This window comes from Dromaius novaehollandiae, chromosome 33, assembly GCF_036370855.1.
Source record: "Dromaius novaehollandiae isolate bDroNov1 chromosome 33, bDroNov1.hap1, whole genome shotgun sequence".
Lineage (NCBI taxonomy): Eukaryota > Metazoa > Chordata > Aves > Casuariiformes > Dromaiidae > Dromaius > Dromaius novaehollandiae.
The window spans coordinates 78668-92990 of NC_088127.1; the positions used below are offsets into that span (position 1 = coordinate 78668).

A 14323-nucleotide genomic window follows, 5' to 3' on the forward strand; every position below is an offset into this window, starting at 1 on the left:
CCCCCCACCCCACTGCACCCCATGGCCCCCCATGGTGCCCCCGGCCCCCCCCCAGCACCCACTGTGCACCCCCCCCCGTGTCCCCCCCTCCATGACCCATGTCCCCCCCCCCCATATGACCCGGCGCCGGCTGGAGCCCTCCGCCCCCCCCGTGACCCCCAACCCCTGACCCTTGACCCCTGACCCCCCCCGTGTCCCCCCCCCCCGCCGTGTCCCCCCCCCCCGGTGCAGTCGTGGAGGCTCTGGGGCGCCGGCGGGAGCCCATCCCCAGCCTGGAGGCCCTGTACCTGCTGCAGCCCTGCGCCCCGGTACGGGGGGGGGGTCAGGGTGGGGGTCAGGGTGGGGGTCAGGGTGGGGGTCAGGGTGGGGGGGGTCAGGGTGCAGGGGGTCAGGGTGGGGGTCGGGGCCCCCTAAGGGCACTGTGGTGGCAGCCCGGGGGCCCTGTACCTGCTGCAGCCCTGCGCCCCGGTACGGGGGGGGGTCAGGGTGGGGGTCAGGGTGGGGGTCAGGGTGGGGGTCAGGGTGGGGGGGGTCAGGGTGGGGGTCGGGGCCCCCTAAGGACACTGTGGTGGCAGCCCGGGGGCCCTGTACCTGCTGCAGCCCTGCGCCCCGGTACGGGGGGGGGGTCAGGGTGGGGGTCAGGGTGGGGGTCAGGGTGGGGGGGGTCAGGGTGGGGGTCAGGGTGGGGATCGGGGCCCCCTAAGGGCACTGTGGTGGCAGCCCGGAGGCCCTGTACCTGCTGCAGCCCTGCGCCCCGGTACGGGGGTGGGGGTCAGGGTGGGGGTCAGGGTGGGGGGGGTCAGGGTGGGGGTCAGGGTGCAGGGGGGGGTCAGGGTGGGGTGGGAGGTGGGGGGGTCTGGGTGGGGCTTGGGGTGCAGATCAGTGGGGTTGGGGGTCAGAGTGGGAGGGTGGGGGTCACTGGGGTGGGGGTCAGGGTGGGGGTCAGGGTGCTCCCCTGGGGGTGCTCTGTGGCGGCAGTTGGTGCGGGGGTGGGGGTCGGGGTGATGGGGGTCGGAGTGGGGGTCAGGGTGGGGGTCAGGGTGGGGGTCTCGGCTCAGGGTGGGGGTTGGGGTGATGGAGGTCAGGGTGGGGGTCAGGGTGAGGGTGGGAGGTCGGGGTGGGGGTCACGGCTCAGGGTGGGGGTCAGGGTGGGGGTTGAGGTGTAGGGATCAGGGTGGTGGTTGGGGTGATGGGGGTCAGGGTGGGGGTTGGGGTGGGGGTCAGGGTGGGGGTCATGGCTCAGAGTGGGGGTCAGGGTGGGGGTCGGGGTGGTGGTTGGGGTGATGGGGGTCAGGGTGGGGGTCACAGCTCAGGGTGGGGGTCAGGGTGGTGGCTGGGGTGATGGGGGTTGGGGTGGGGGTCAGGGTGGGGGTCACGGCTCAGGGTGGGGGTCAGGGTGGTGGCTGGGGTGATGGGGGTCGGGGTGGGGGTCAGGGTGGGGGTCACGGCTCAGGGTGGGGGTCGGGGTGGGGGTCGGGGTGGGGGTCAGGGTGGGGGTCGGGTTGATGGGGTCAGGGTGGGGATCAGGGTGGGGGTCAGGGTGGGGGTCGGGGTGGGGATCATGGCAGGGATCAGGGTGGTGGCTGGGGTGATGGGGGTCAGGGTGATGGGGGTCAGGGTGATGGGGGTCAGGGTGGGGGTCACGGCTCAGGGTGGCGGTCGGGGTGGGGGTCAGGGTGATGGGGGTCGGGGTGATGGGGGTCAGGGTGGGGGTCGGGGTGATGGGGGTCACGGCTCAGGGTGGGGGTCAGGGTGCCCCCCTGAGGGTGCTCTGTGGCGGCAGTCGGTGCGGCGGCTCATCGGGGACTTTGGGGGCTCCCCGGCCCCCCAGTACCGCGCGGCCCACGTCTTCTTCACCCACCGTGAGCGCGGGGGGGACGGGGGGGACAGGGGACACGGGGGGACACGGGGGGACATGGGGACACAGGGGGACCCGGGGGGACGTGGGAGGGGACGGGGGGACATGGGACACAGGGACACGGGGGACATGGGGACACAGGGGACATTGGGGGACCCGGGGGGACCCGGGGGGACAGGGGACATGGGGGGACATGGGGGGACATGGGGACAACAGGTGGATGTGGGGACATGGGGGGACATGGGGACATTGGGGGACACGGGGGGACATGGGGGGCACGTGGGACATTGGGGGACATTGGGGGACACGGGGGGGACACACAGACATGGGGGGACACAGGGGGACGTGGGGACATGGGGGGGCAGATGGGTGCAGGGGGGTCGGGGGCTGCGGGTGCCCCCGGTCCAGGGGGGCTGGGGGGTCCCAGGGGGCTGGGTGCTGGGGGTGCCCTGGGTGCTGGGGGTCCCATGGGTGCTTGGGGTCCCGTGGGGCTGTGGGGTGGGTGCTGGGGGTCCCATGGGTGCTGGGGGGTCCCGGGGGGCTGTGGGGTGGGTGCTGGGGGTGCCCTGGGTGCTGGGGGTCCCGTGGGGCTGGGGGATGGGTGCTGGGGGTCCCATGGGTGCTGGGGGTCCCATGGGGCTGGGGGTCCCATGGGGCTGTGGGGTGGGTGCTGGGGGTCCCGTGGGTGCTGGGGGGTCCCAGGGGGCTGTGGGGTGGGTGCTGGGGGTGCCCTGGGTGCTGGGGGTCCCATGGGGCTGTGGGGTGGGTGCTGGGGGTCCCATGGGTGCTGGGGGTCCCGTGGGGCTGTGGGGTGGGTGCTGGGGGTCCCGTGGGAGCTGGGGGGTCCTGTGGGGCTGGGGGGTGGGTGCTGGGGGTCCCATGGGTGCTGGGGGGTCCCGGGGGGCTGTGGGGTGGGTGCTGGGGGTGCCCTGGGTGCTGGGGGTCCCATGGGGCTGTGGGGTGGGTGCTGGGGGTCCCATGGGTGCTGGGGGTCCCATGGGGCTGTGGGGTGGGTGCTGGGGGTCCCATGGGTGCTGGGGGGTCCCAGGGGGCTGTGGGGTGGGTGCTGGGGGTCCCATGGGTGCTGGGGGTCCCATGGGGCTGTGGGGTGGGTGCTGGGGGTCCCATGGGTGCTGGGGGGTCCCGGGGGGCTGTGGGGTGGGTGCTGGGAGTGCCCTGGGTGCTGTGGGGCCATGGGGTGGGTGCTGGGGGTCCCATGGGGCCGTGGGTGGGTGCCGTGGGTCCCATGGGTGCTATGGGTCCCGTGGGTGCCCAGGGTGCCCCGAGGACCTCTTTGCGGAGCTGGGGCACTCGTGGGGCTGGGGGTCCTGTGGGTGCTGTGGGGCCATGGGGTGGGTGCTGGGGGTCCCATGGGTGCTATGGGGTGGGTCCCATGGGTGCTATGGGTCCCGTGGGTGCCCAGGGTGCCCCGAGGACCTCTTTGAGGAGCTGGGTCACTCGCGGGGCTGGGGGTCCCGTGGGTGCTGTGGGGCCATGGGGTGGGTGCTGGGGGTCCCATGGGTGCTATGGGGTGGGTCCCATGGGTGCTGTGGGTCCCATGGGTGCTATGGGTCCCGTGGGTGCCCAGGGTGCCCCGAGGACCTCTTTGCGGAGCTGGGGCACTCGCGGGGCTGGGGGTCCCCTGGGTGCTGTGGGGCCATGGGGTGGGTGCTGGGAGTCCCATGGGTGCTATGGGGTGGGTCCCATGGGTGCTGTGGGTCCCATGGGTGCCCAGGGTGCCCCGAGGACCTCTTTGAGGAGCTGGGGCGCTTGCGGGGCTGGGGATCCCCTGGGTGCTGTGGGGCCATGGGGTGGGTGCTGGGAGTCCCATGGGTGCTATGGGGTGGGTCCCATGGGTGCTGTGGGTCCCATGGGTGCTATGGGTCCCGTGGGTGCCCAGGGTGCCCCAAGGACCTCTTTGAGGAGCTGGGTCACTCGCGGGGCTGGGGATCCCCTGGGTGCTGTGGGGCCATGGGGTGGGTGCTGGGGGTCCCATGGGTGCTATGGGGGGGGTCCCATGGGTGCTGTGGGTCCCATGGGTGCCCAGGGTGCCCCGAGGACCTCTTTGAGGAGCTGGGGCGCTCGCGGGCCGCCCGGGCCATCCGCACCCTCAAGGAGATCGACGTGGCCTTCCTGCCCTACGAGAGCCAGGTGGGGACACGGGGGACACCGGGGGACACCGGGGGACACGGGGGCACCCCGGGGTGGGGACACGCGGGGGCCGCCAGGGGACACAGCTCTGGGGCCACCTCGGAGAGCAGGTCCCTGCTGCCACCCCGGGGTGACGTTTCCCACCCCTGGGGACATGTCCCAGGGTCACCTTGGGGCATCGTGTCCCCAGTGCCACCCCCAGGGGACATGTCCTAGGGCCACCTCGAGGAGACGTGTCCCAGGGCCACCTTGGGGCATCATGTCCCCAGTGTCACGCTCAGGGGACATGTCCTAGGGCCACCTTAAGGGGACATGTCCCAGGGTCACCTTGGGGCATCGTGTCCCCAGTGCCACCCCCAGGGGACATGTCCAGGGCCACCCTGGGGTGATACGTCCTAGGGTCACCTCGAGGAGACATGTGTCAGGGCCACCTTGGGGCATCATGTCCCCAGTGTCACCCTCAGGGGACATGTCCTAGGGCCACCTTAAGGGGACATGTCCCAGGGTCACCTTGGGGCATCATGTCCCCAGTGTCACCCCCAGGGGACATGTCCTAGGGCCACCTTAAGGGGACATGTCCCAGGGTCACCTTGGGGCATCATGTCCGCAGTGCCACCTTAAGGGGACATGTCCCAGGGCCACCCTGGGGTGATACGTCCTAGGGTCACCTCGAGGAGACATGTGTCAGGGCCACCTTGGGGCATCATGTCCCCAGTGTCACCCTCAGGGGACATGTCCTAGTGCCACCTTAAGGGGACATGTCCCAGGGCCACCTTGGGGCATCATGTCCCCAGTGTCACCCTCAGGGGACATGTTCTAGTGCCACCTTAAGGGGACATGTCCCAGGGTCACCTTGGGGCATCATGTCCCCAGTGCCACCCCCAGGGGACACGTCCTAGTGCCACCTTAAGGGGACATGTCCCAGGGTCACCTTGGGGCATCATGTCCCCAGTGCCACCCCCAGGGGACACGTCCTAGTGCCACCTTAAGGGGACATGTCCCAGGGCCACTCTGGGGTGATATGTCCCAGGGCCACCTCAAGGGGACATGTCCCAGGGCCACCTTGGGGCAACCTGTCCCCAGTGCCACCTTGGGGTCACATGTTCCAGGGCCACCTTGGGGCATCGTGTCCCCAGTGCCACTTTGGGGAACGTGTCTTGGTGCCAGCCCGGGGTGACATGTCCCTGGTGGCACCTGAAGGGCATGTCCCATTGTCACCCTGGGGCCACATGTCCCCATGGCCACCCTGGTGCCTGTGCCCTGGTGCCATCCCCGGGTGACATGTCCCAGTGCCACCGCGGGGCCATCTCGTGGTGCCAGCCCATGGTGACGTGTCATGGTGCCACCCGGGGTGACACGTCCCCAATGCCACCCTGGGGCTGTGTCCTGGTGGCACCCAGGGTGACACGTCCCTGTGGCCACCCGCTGTGACGCGTCCCCGGTGCCTCGGGGGGTGGCGGTAGGTGCCCCCCCGGGGCGCTGTGACCTGGGGGGCTCCATGCGACGTGTCACCCGTGTCCCCGGTGTCCCCGGTGTCCCCGTGTCACCCGTTGTCCCCGCAGGTGTTCACGCTGGACGCGCCGCGCAGCTTCCACGGCTGCTACAGCCCCTTCGGGGCGGGCGAGCGGGTGGCACTGCTGGGGACACTGGCCACCCGCCTGGCCACCCTCTGCGTCACCCTGGGCGTCTACCCGGCCGTGCGCTACCGCCGGTGAGCCACCGCCCTGGGGACACGGGGACATGGGGACACCGGCGTTGTGGGCACCCTGCTCCCTGGTCTCGGTCCCCGTGGCCCCGTCCCGTGGCCCCTGCCCTGTCCCCGTGTCCCTTGCCTTGTCCCCATGTCCCCTGTGCTCACGTCCCCTCCCTGTGTCCCTTGTCCTGTCCCCGTGTCTCCTGTGCCCATGTCCTCTCCCTGTGTCCCCTGTCCTGTCCCTGTGTCCCCTGTGCTGGTGTCCCCATCCCATGTCTCCTGCCCTGTCCCCATGTCCCCTGCACCCAAGTCCCCTGCCTTGTTCCCTGCCCTGTCCCCATGTCCCCTGTCCCCATGTCCCCTGTCCTGTCCCTTGTGCCCGTGTCCCCACCCCATGTCCCGTGCCCTGTCCCCATGTCCCCTGAACCCATGTCCCCTGCTTTGTCCCCGTGTCCCTTGTGTCTGTGTCCCCACCCCCCGTCCCCTGCCCCATCCCCATGTCCCCTGCCTTGTCCCCATGTCCCCTGTGCTCGTGTCCCCTCCCTGTGTCCCCTGTGCTGTCCCCGTGTCCCCTGTGCTGGTGTCCCCACCCCATGTCTCCTGCCCTGTCCCCATGGCCTCTGTCCCCATGTCCCCTGCCTTGTCCCCATGTACCTTGTGCCTGTGTCCCCACTCTACGTCCCCTGCCCTGTCCCCATGTCCCCTGCGTTGTCCCCATGTCCCCGTGCCTGTGTCCCCTCCCTGTGTCCCCTGTCCTGTCCCCGTGTCCCCTGTGCTGGTGTCCCAACCCCATGTCTCCTGTCCTGTCCCCACGTCCCCTGCCTTGTCCCCATGTCCCCTGTGCCCATGTCCCCTGTCCTGTCCCCTGTGCCTGTGTCCCCAGCTCATGTCTCCTGCCCTGTCCCCATGGCCTCTGTCCCCATGTCCTCTGCCTTGTCCCCATGTCCCCTGTGTCTGTGTCCCCACCCCCCGTCCCCTGCCCCATCCCCATGTCCCCTGTGCCCGTGTCCCCTCCCTGTGTCCCCTGTCCTGTCTCCGTATCCCCGTCCCCTGCCCTGTCCCCGTGTCCCCTGCCTTATCCCCATGTCCCTTGTGCCTGTGTCCCCTGCCTGTGTCCCCTGTCCTGTCCCCATGTCCCCTGTGCTGGTGTCCCCACCCCACGTCTCCTGTGCTGTCCCCATGTCCCCTGCCTTGTCCCCATGTTCCCTGCACCCATGTCCCCTGCCTTGTCCCCTGCCCTGTCCCCATGTCCCCTGCCCTGTCCCTGTGTCCCCTGCTCTGTCCCCTGCCCCATCCCCATGTCTCCTGCCCTGTCCCCATGGCCTCTGTCCCCATGTCCTCTGCCTTGTCCCCATGTCCCCTGTGTCTGTGTCCCCACCCCCTGTCCCCTGCCCCATCCCCATGTCCCCTGCCCTGTCCCCATGTCCCCTGTGCCCTTGTCCCCTCCCTGTGTCCCCTGCCCTGTCCCCATGTCCCCTGCACCCATGTCCCCTGCCCTGTCCCTGTGTCCCCTGTCCCCATGTGCCCTGCTCTGTCCCCTGCCCCATGTTCATGTCCCTTTCCTTGTCCCCTGCCGTGTCCCCTGCCCTGTCCCCATGTCCCCTGCCATGTCCTTGTGTCCCCTGTCCCCGTGTGCCCTGCCCTGTCCCCTGCCCCATCCCCATGTCCCCTGTGCCCCTGTCCCCTGCCCCGTCCCCACGTCCCTGTCCCCTGGCGTGTCCCCGTGGCCATCGGGGTGGGCCCCCCTCGCGTGTCCCCGGGTCCCCGCGTCCCACCCGGGTCCCCGCCGGTCCCCAGGGGCCCCGAGGACAACGCGGTGCTGGCGCGGGAGCTGCTGGCCCGCCTCGACGCCCTGCGCGCCGACAACCCCGCCATGGCCGAGGTGAGCCACCGTCCCTGTCACCGTCACCGTCCCTGTCACCGCCACTGTCCCCGTCACCGCCACCGTCCCCGTCACCGTCACTGTCACCGCCACCGCGGGGACGGGGCGGCCCTGCCACCGGTGGGGACAGGGTGGCCCTCACCACCCGTGGGGACAGGGATGGCCACCAGACGTGGTGGGTCCTGCCACCGGCGGGGACAGGGACGGGGTGGCCTTCGCCACTGATGGGGACAGGGACGTGGTGGCCTTCGCCACCGGTGGGGACAGGGTGGCCCCCGCCACCGATGGGGACAAGACAAGGTGGGTCCTGCCGCCAGTGGGGACAGGGACAGGGTGGCCCTCACCGCCGTTGGGGACAGGGGTGGGGACAGGGACAGGGTGGCCCCAGCTGCCCACTGGAGATGGGGCCGGAGCAGCACCCAGCACCCCTGGGTGCCACACGGGTGTCCCTGCACCCTTGGGTGCCACCTGGATGTCCCACACCCCTGGGTGCCACGTGGGTGGGCTCCCCCAGCACCCCTGGGTGCCACCTTGATGTCCCCACACCCCTGGGTGCCCATGGGTGGGTCCCCCAGCACCCCTGGGTGCCACCTGGATGTCCCACACCCCTGGGTGCCCACAGGTGGGTCCCCCAGCACCCCTGGGTGCCATCTTGATGTCCCCACACCCCCGGGTGCCCATGGGTGGGTCCCCCAGCACCCCTGGGTGCCACCTGGATGTCCCCATTCCCCCGGGAGCCACGTGGGTGGGCTCCCCCAGCACCCCTGGGTGCCACCTTGATGTCCCCACACCCCTGGGTGCCCACGGGTGGGTCCCCCAGCACCCCTGGGTGCCACCTTGATGTCCCCACACCCCGGGTGCCCATGGGTGGGTCCCCCAGCACCCCTGGGTGCCACCTGGATGTCCCCATTCCCCCGGGAGCCACGTGGGCTGGTGTCCCCGCACCCCCCGGGTGCCCCCCGGGTGGGTGCCCCCGCACCCATGGGTGCTGGCGGGTGCCCACGGGTGCGGCGGGGCGCAGGGCCGCACGCAGCTGCTCATCGTGGACCGGAGCTTCGACCTGGTGACGCCGCTGCTGCACGAGCTGACGCTGCAGGCGATGGCCTACGACCTGCTGGACATCCGCCAGGACACCTACCGGTGCGGGGCCGGCACCCGTGGGTGGGGGGCACCCATGGGTGGGGGGCACCCGGGGGCTCCCCCGCGGCCCATCCATGGCCACCCCGTAGCCCATCTGTGGTGGCTTCATGGTTGATCCTTGGTCGCTCCATGGCCAATCTGGTCGCTCCGTGGTTGGTCCTTGGTTGCTCCATGGTTGGTCCTTGGCCAATCCGTGGCCAATCTGTGGCCGATCCTTGGCCAATCCGTGGCCAATCCATGGCCAATCCGTGGTCACTCCTTGGCCACTACTTGGCCAATCCGTGGTCACTCGTTGGCCACTCCATGGCCACTCCATGGCCAATCCATGGCTGCTCCTTGGCCGATCCTTGGCTGATAAGTGGCCAATCCATGGCCAATTTGTGGCCAATCTGTGGTTGCTCCATGGCCGATCCTTGGCCAATCGTGGCCACTCCATGGGTGATCCTTGGCCAATCCATGACCAATCCATGGCTGCTCCTTGGCCGATCCTTGGCTGATAAGTGGCCAATCCATGGCCAATTTGTGGCCAATCCATGGTTGCTCCATGGCCAATCCATGACCAATCCTTGGCCAATCCGTGGCTGCTCCATGGCCGATCCTTGGCCAATCGTGGCCACTCCATGGGTGATCCTTGGCCAATCCATGGCTGCTCCATGGCCAATCCTTGGCCAATCCGTGGCTGCTCCTTGGCCGATCCGTGGCTGCTCCTTAGCCAATCCTTGGCCGATCTGTGGTTGCTCCATAGCCAATCCTTGGCCAATCTGTGGCCGCTCCTTGGTCAATCCATGGCCGCTCCTTGGCCAATCCGTGACCAATCCATGGCCGCTCCATAGGCGATCCTTGGCCAATCTGTGACCAATCCATGGCTGCTCCATCGGCGATCCTTGGCCAATCCGTGGCCAATCCTTGCCCAATCTGTGGTTGCTCCATGGCCAATCCTTGGCCGCTCCATGGCCAATCCATGGCTGCTCCATGGCTGCTCCGTGGCTGATCCATGGCATCTCCTTGGCCAATAAGTGGCTGATCCTTGGCCAATCCATGGCCAATCCAGGGCTGATCCAGGGCTGCTCCATGGCCAATCCATGGCTGATCCAGGGCTGCTCCATGACCAATCCGTGGCTAATCCAGGGCTGCTCCATGGTTGATCCATGGTTCATCTGTGGCTGATCCATGGCCACTTCATGGTCACTTTTGGCCAATCCTTGGCTTCTCCGTGGCCTCTCCATGGCCAATCCATGGCCGATCCATGGCTGATCCTTGGCCCCTCTGTGGCCAATCCGTGGCGGCTCCGTGGCCAATCCGTGGCCAATCCGTGGCGCAGGTACGAGACGTCGGGGCTGGGCGAGGCGCGGGAGAAGACGGCGCTGCTGGACGAGGACGACGAGCTCTGGGTGCAGCTGCGGCACATGCACATCGCCGACGTCTCCCGGTGAGCCCCGGGGGCACCCGCACCCCCCCCCCAAGGCACCCAAAAGCACCCAAACTGCACCCAGAAACCCCCGAAGGCACCCAGACCCCCCCAAAGGCACCCAAAAGCCCCCAAAATGCACCCAGAACCCCCTGAAATGCACCCAGAGCCCCTCAAATGGCACCCAAAACCCCTCAGATGGCACCCAAAACCCCCCGAATGGCACCTAGAACCCCCCCAACAGCACCCAAACCCCCCAAATGGCACCCAAAAGCACCCAAACAGCACCCAACCCCCCCAAATGGCACCCAACCCCCTCAAATGGCACCCCAACTCCCCCAAATGGCACCCAAAAGCATCCAAACAGCACCCAGAAACCCCAAAACTGCACCCAGGACCCCCCAAATGGCACCCAGAACCTCTCAAATGGCACCCAAAACCCCTCAGATGGCACCCAAAGCCCCCAAACAGCACCTAGACCCCCCAAATAGCACCCAGAACCCCCCAAACAGCACCTAGACCCCCCAAATGGCACCCAGAACCCCCAAATGGCACCCAACTCCCCCAGAACAGCACCCCAAACCCCCCAAATGGCACCCAAAACCCCCTAAACAGCACCCAGAAACCCCAAAACTGCACTCAGGACCCCCCAAATGGCACCCAAACCCCCTCAAATGGCACCCAAAACCCCTCAGATGGCACCCAACCCCCCCAAGCAGCTCCTAGACCCCCCAAACGGCACCCAGAACCCCCCAAACAGCACCCAGAAACCCCAAAACTGCACCCAGGACCCCTCAAATGGCACCCAATCCCCTCAGATGGCACCCAAAAGCCCCCAAACAGCACCTAGACCCCCCAAATAGCACCCAGAACCCCCCAAACAGCACCTAGACCCCCCAAATGGCACCCAACTCCCCCAGAACAGCACCCCAAACCCCCCAAATGGCACCCAAAACCCCCTAAACAGCACCCAGAAACCCCAAAACTGCACTCAGGACCCCCCAAATGGCACCCAGAACCCCTCAAATGGCATCCAACTCCCCCCGAACAGCACCCAAAACCCCCCAAATGGCACCCAGAAGACCCTGTGACCCCAGAGTGGCACCCAAACCCTCTCAAACAGCACCCAAACCCCTCAAATGGCACCCAGAACCCGCCAAACAGCACCTAGACTCCCTAAATAGCACCCAGAACGCCTCAAATGGCACCCAGAACCCCCCGAATGGCACCCAAAACCCCTCAAATGGCACCCAACCCCCCCAAACTGCACCCAAAAACCACCAAACTGGCACCCAGACCCCCTCAAACGGCACCCAAGCCCCTCAAACGGCACCTGACCCCCCCCAAACTGCACCCCAGGCCCCTCAAACAGCACCCAAAACCCCTGGGACCCCCCCAAATCCCCTAGGACTCCCCAAAACCTCCCCCAGGGACCCCCAAAGTCCCCCCAGCTTGTCCTGGGACCCCCCCCCCACATCCCCCAGGACCCCCCCAAACCTGCCCCAGGACCCCCCAAATCCCCCAGGACCCCCCAGACCTGTCCCAGGACCCCCCAGATCCCCCCAGGACCCCCCAAACCTGCCCCAGGACCCCCCCCAAATCCCCCAGGACCCCCCAAACCTGCCCCAGGACCCCCCAGGACCCCCCAGACCTGCTCCAGGACCCCCCAAATCCCCAGGACCCCCCCAGACCTCCCCAAGAACCCCCAAATCCCCAGGACCCCCCAAACCTGCCCCAGGACCCCCCAAACCTGCCCCAAGACCCCCCAGGACCCCCCAGACCTGCTCCAGGACCCCCCCAAATCCCCCCAAACCCCCCAAACCTGCCCCAGGACCCCCCCGAAATCCCCCAGGACCCCCCAAACCTGCCCCAGCACCCCCAAAGCCCCCCAAGACCCCCCAAATCCCCCAGGACCCCCCCAGACCTGCCCCAGGACCCCCCCATCCCATCCCTGGGTCCCCTTGTTCCTTGGTGCCCCCCCCACCCCCCATTTGGGGGTCTCCTCCCCCGGGGGGGGTGTCCGTGGGGCACCCGCAGGCCTGACGCCCCCCCACCCCCCCCCGGGGTCCCCGCGGGTCCCCCAGGAAGGTGACGGAGCTGCTGAAAACCTTCTGCGCCAGCAAACGGCTCGACACCGAGAAGGTGCCACCAAACGGGGCCAAACGGGGGGGAATCGGGCAAATTGGGGGGGGCCTGGGGGGGGCGGGGTCCCGAGGGGGCCGGGCTGCCCCGGCCTGGCCCCTCCCCTGTCCCCGTGTCCCCAATGTGTCCCCTGTGGGCCCATCTCCCCCATCTCCCCCAGGTTCCTCATCTCCACCATGTTCTCCGTGTCCCCAATGTCCCCCCGTGTCCCCCAATGTCCCCCCATGTCCCTCCATGGCCCCCAAGGTCCCCCCATGGCCCCCACATGTCCCCATGGCCCTCCATGCCCCCAGTGTCCCCCCATGTCCCCTCCATGGCCCCCAATGTCCCCCCGTGGTCCCATGGCCCCCATCTCCCTTGTCCCACCATCTCTCTCGTGGCTCCCTGTGTCCCCAGTGTCCCCTATGTTGTCAATGTCCCCATGTCCCCAATGTCCCCAATGTCCCCCATGTCCCCCCATGTCCCTCCATGCCCCCCCCAATGTCCCCCCTTGGCCCCATGTCCCCCATCTCCCTTGTCCCACCATATGCCTCATGTCCCTCTGTGTCCCCGTGTCATCAATGTCCCCATGTCCCCAATGTCTCTCCATATCCCCCCATGTCCTTCCATGCCCCCCATGTCCCCATGTCCCTCCATGCCCCCCCATATCTTCCATGTCCCCAGTGTCCCCTGCATCCTCCTTTGGTCCCCATGTCCCCAATTTCCCACGTCCCCTGCGTCCCCCTCCCAGGCCCCCACATCCCCCCCATGTCCCTTTGTCACTCCGTGCCCCCCCCCATGTCCCCGATGTCCCCCACGTCCTCGGTGTCCCCCACGTCCTCGGTGTCCCCCACGTCCCCGGTGTCCCCCATGTCCCCGTGTCCCCGTGTCCCCAGGCCAACATCAAGGAGCTCTCCTACATCCTCAAGAAGATGCCGCAGTACCAGAAGGAGCTGAGCAGGGTAACGGGGGACACGGGGGACACGAGGGGACAAGGGGGGACATGGGGGGACACGGGGGGACACGGGGGGACACGGGGGGACGTGGGAGTGGCACTACGGGCATCTCACAGCAGGGACGAGGGACACGGCTACGGGGGACATGGGGAGGATTTGGGGACACGGTGGCACAGGGCGTGTTTGGGGACGTGGGGGACATGGGAAGCTGAGGGGTGGGGGGCACCAGGGGACATTTGGGGACAGCTGCCACCCCCCCGCCCCGCAGTACGCGACGCACCTGAGCCTGGCAGACGCCTGCATGTGCCGCTTCCAGGGCACCGTGGAGCGGCTCTGCGCCGTCGAGCAGGTGACACCGGGGACGCGGCGGGGACACGGCGGGGACACCGTGGTCGTGGAGGCCACGGGCATGGAGGTGGCACTCTGTGCCCAGGGCCTGGCCGTGGGGACGGCGGTGGGGGTAGGGGACCATCCCTGGTGACACGGGACGTGCTTGGTGGCACTGGTCGTCCCTGTCCCCATCCCTGTGTGCAGGACCTGGCCATGGGGACGGCAATGGGACAGGGTCTAGGGGACCATCGCTGGTGACAGGAGCCACCTCCAGTGACACGGGCCATGCTTGGTGACACTGGCCATGCCTGGTGACCTTGGCTGTCCCCGTCCCCGCGCAGTACCTGGCCATGGGGACAGCAATGGGAGAGGGTCTAGGGGACCATCCATGGTGATAGGAGCCATCTCCAGTGACACGGGCCATGCCTGGTGACACAGGCCATGCCTGGTGATGCCATACCCGGTGACCCCGGCTGTCCCCGTGCCCGTGTAGGACCTGGCCATGGGGATGGCCATGGGAGAGGGTGTAGGGGACCATCCGTGGTGACAGGAGCCATCTCCAGTGACACAGGCCATGCTTGGTGACACGGGCCATGCCTGGTGACACCATACCCGGTGACCCTGGCTGTCCCCATCCCTGCACAGGACCTGGCCATGGGAGAGGGTCTAGGGGACCATCGCTGGTGACACGGGTCATCTCCAGTGACATGGGCCATGCTTGGTGACACTGGCCATGCCTGGTGACCCAAGCCACCCCTGTCCCCATCCCCATGCAGGACCTGGC

General features: G+C 68.3%; 1 protein-coding gene across 2 annotated transcripts in view; it reads left to right on the plus strand.

Annotated features, from left to right (window-relative positions):
• Positions 1–14323, plus strand: part of STXBP2 (syntaxin binding protein 2) — a 29544-nt gene that overhangs the window by 4235 nt on the left and 10986 nt on the right. For both annotated transcript variants that reach the window (XM_064499218.1, XM_064499219.1), the window contains exons 4-13: positions 232–308; positions 1784–1862; positions 3906–4009; positions 5572–5720; positions 7500–7584; positions 8606–8724; positions 10046–10153; positions 12217–12274; positions 13150–13215; positions 13478–13558. In XM_064499218.1, the coding sequence (XP_064355288.1) occupies positions 232–308; positions 1784–1862; positions 3906–4009; positions 5572–5720; positions 7500–7584; positions 8606–8724; positions 10046–10153; positions 12217–12274; positions 13150–13215; positions 13478–13558 (926 nt within the window). The remainder of the gene's footprint in view (positions 1–231; positions 309–1783; positions 1863–3905; positions 4010–5571; positions 5721–7499; positions 7585–8605; positions 8725–10045; positions 10154–12216; positions 12275–13149; positions 13216–13477; positions 13559–14323) is intronic.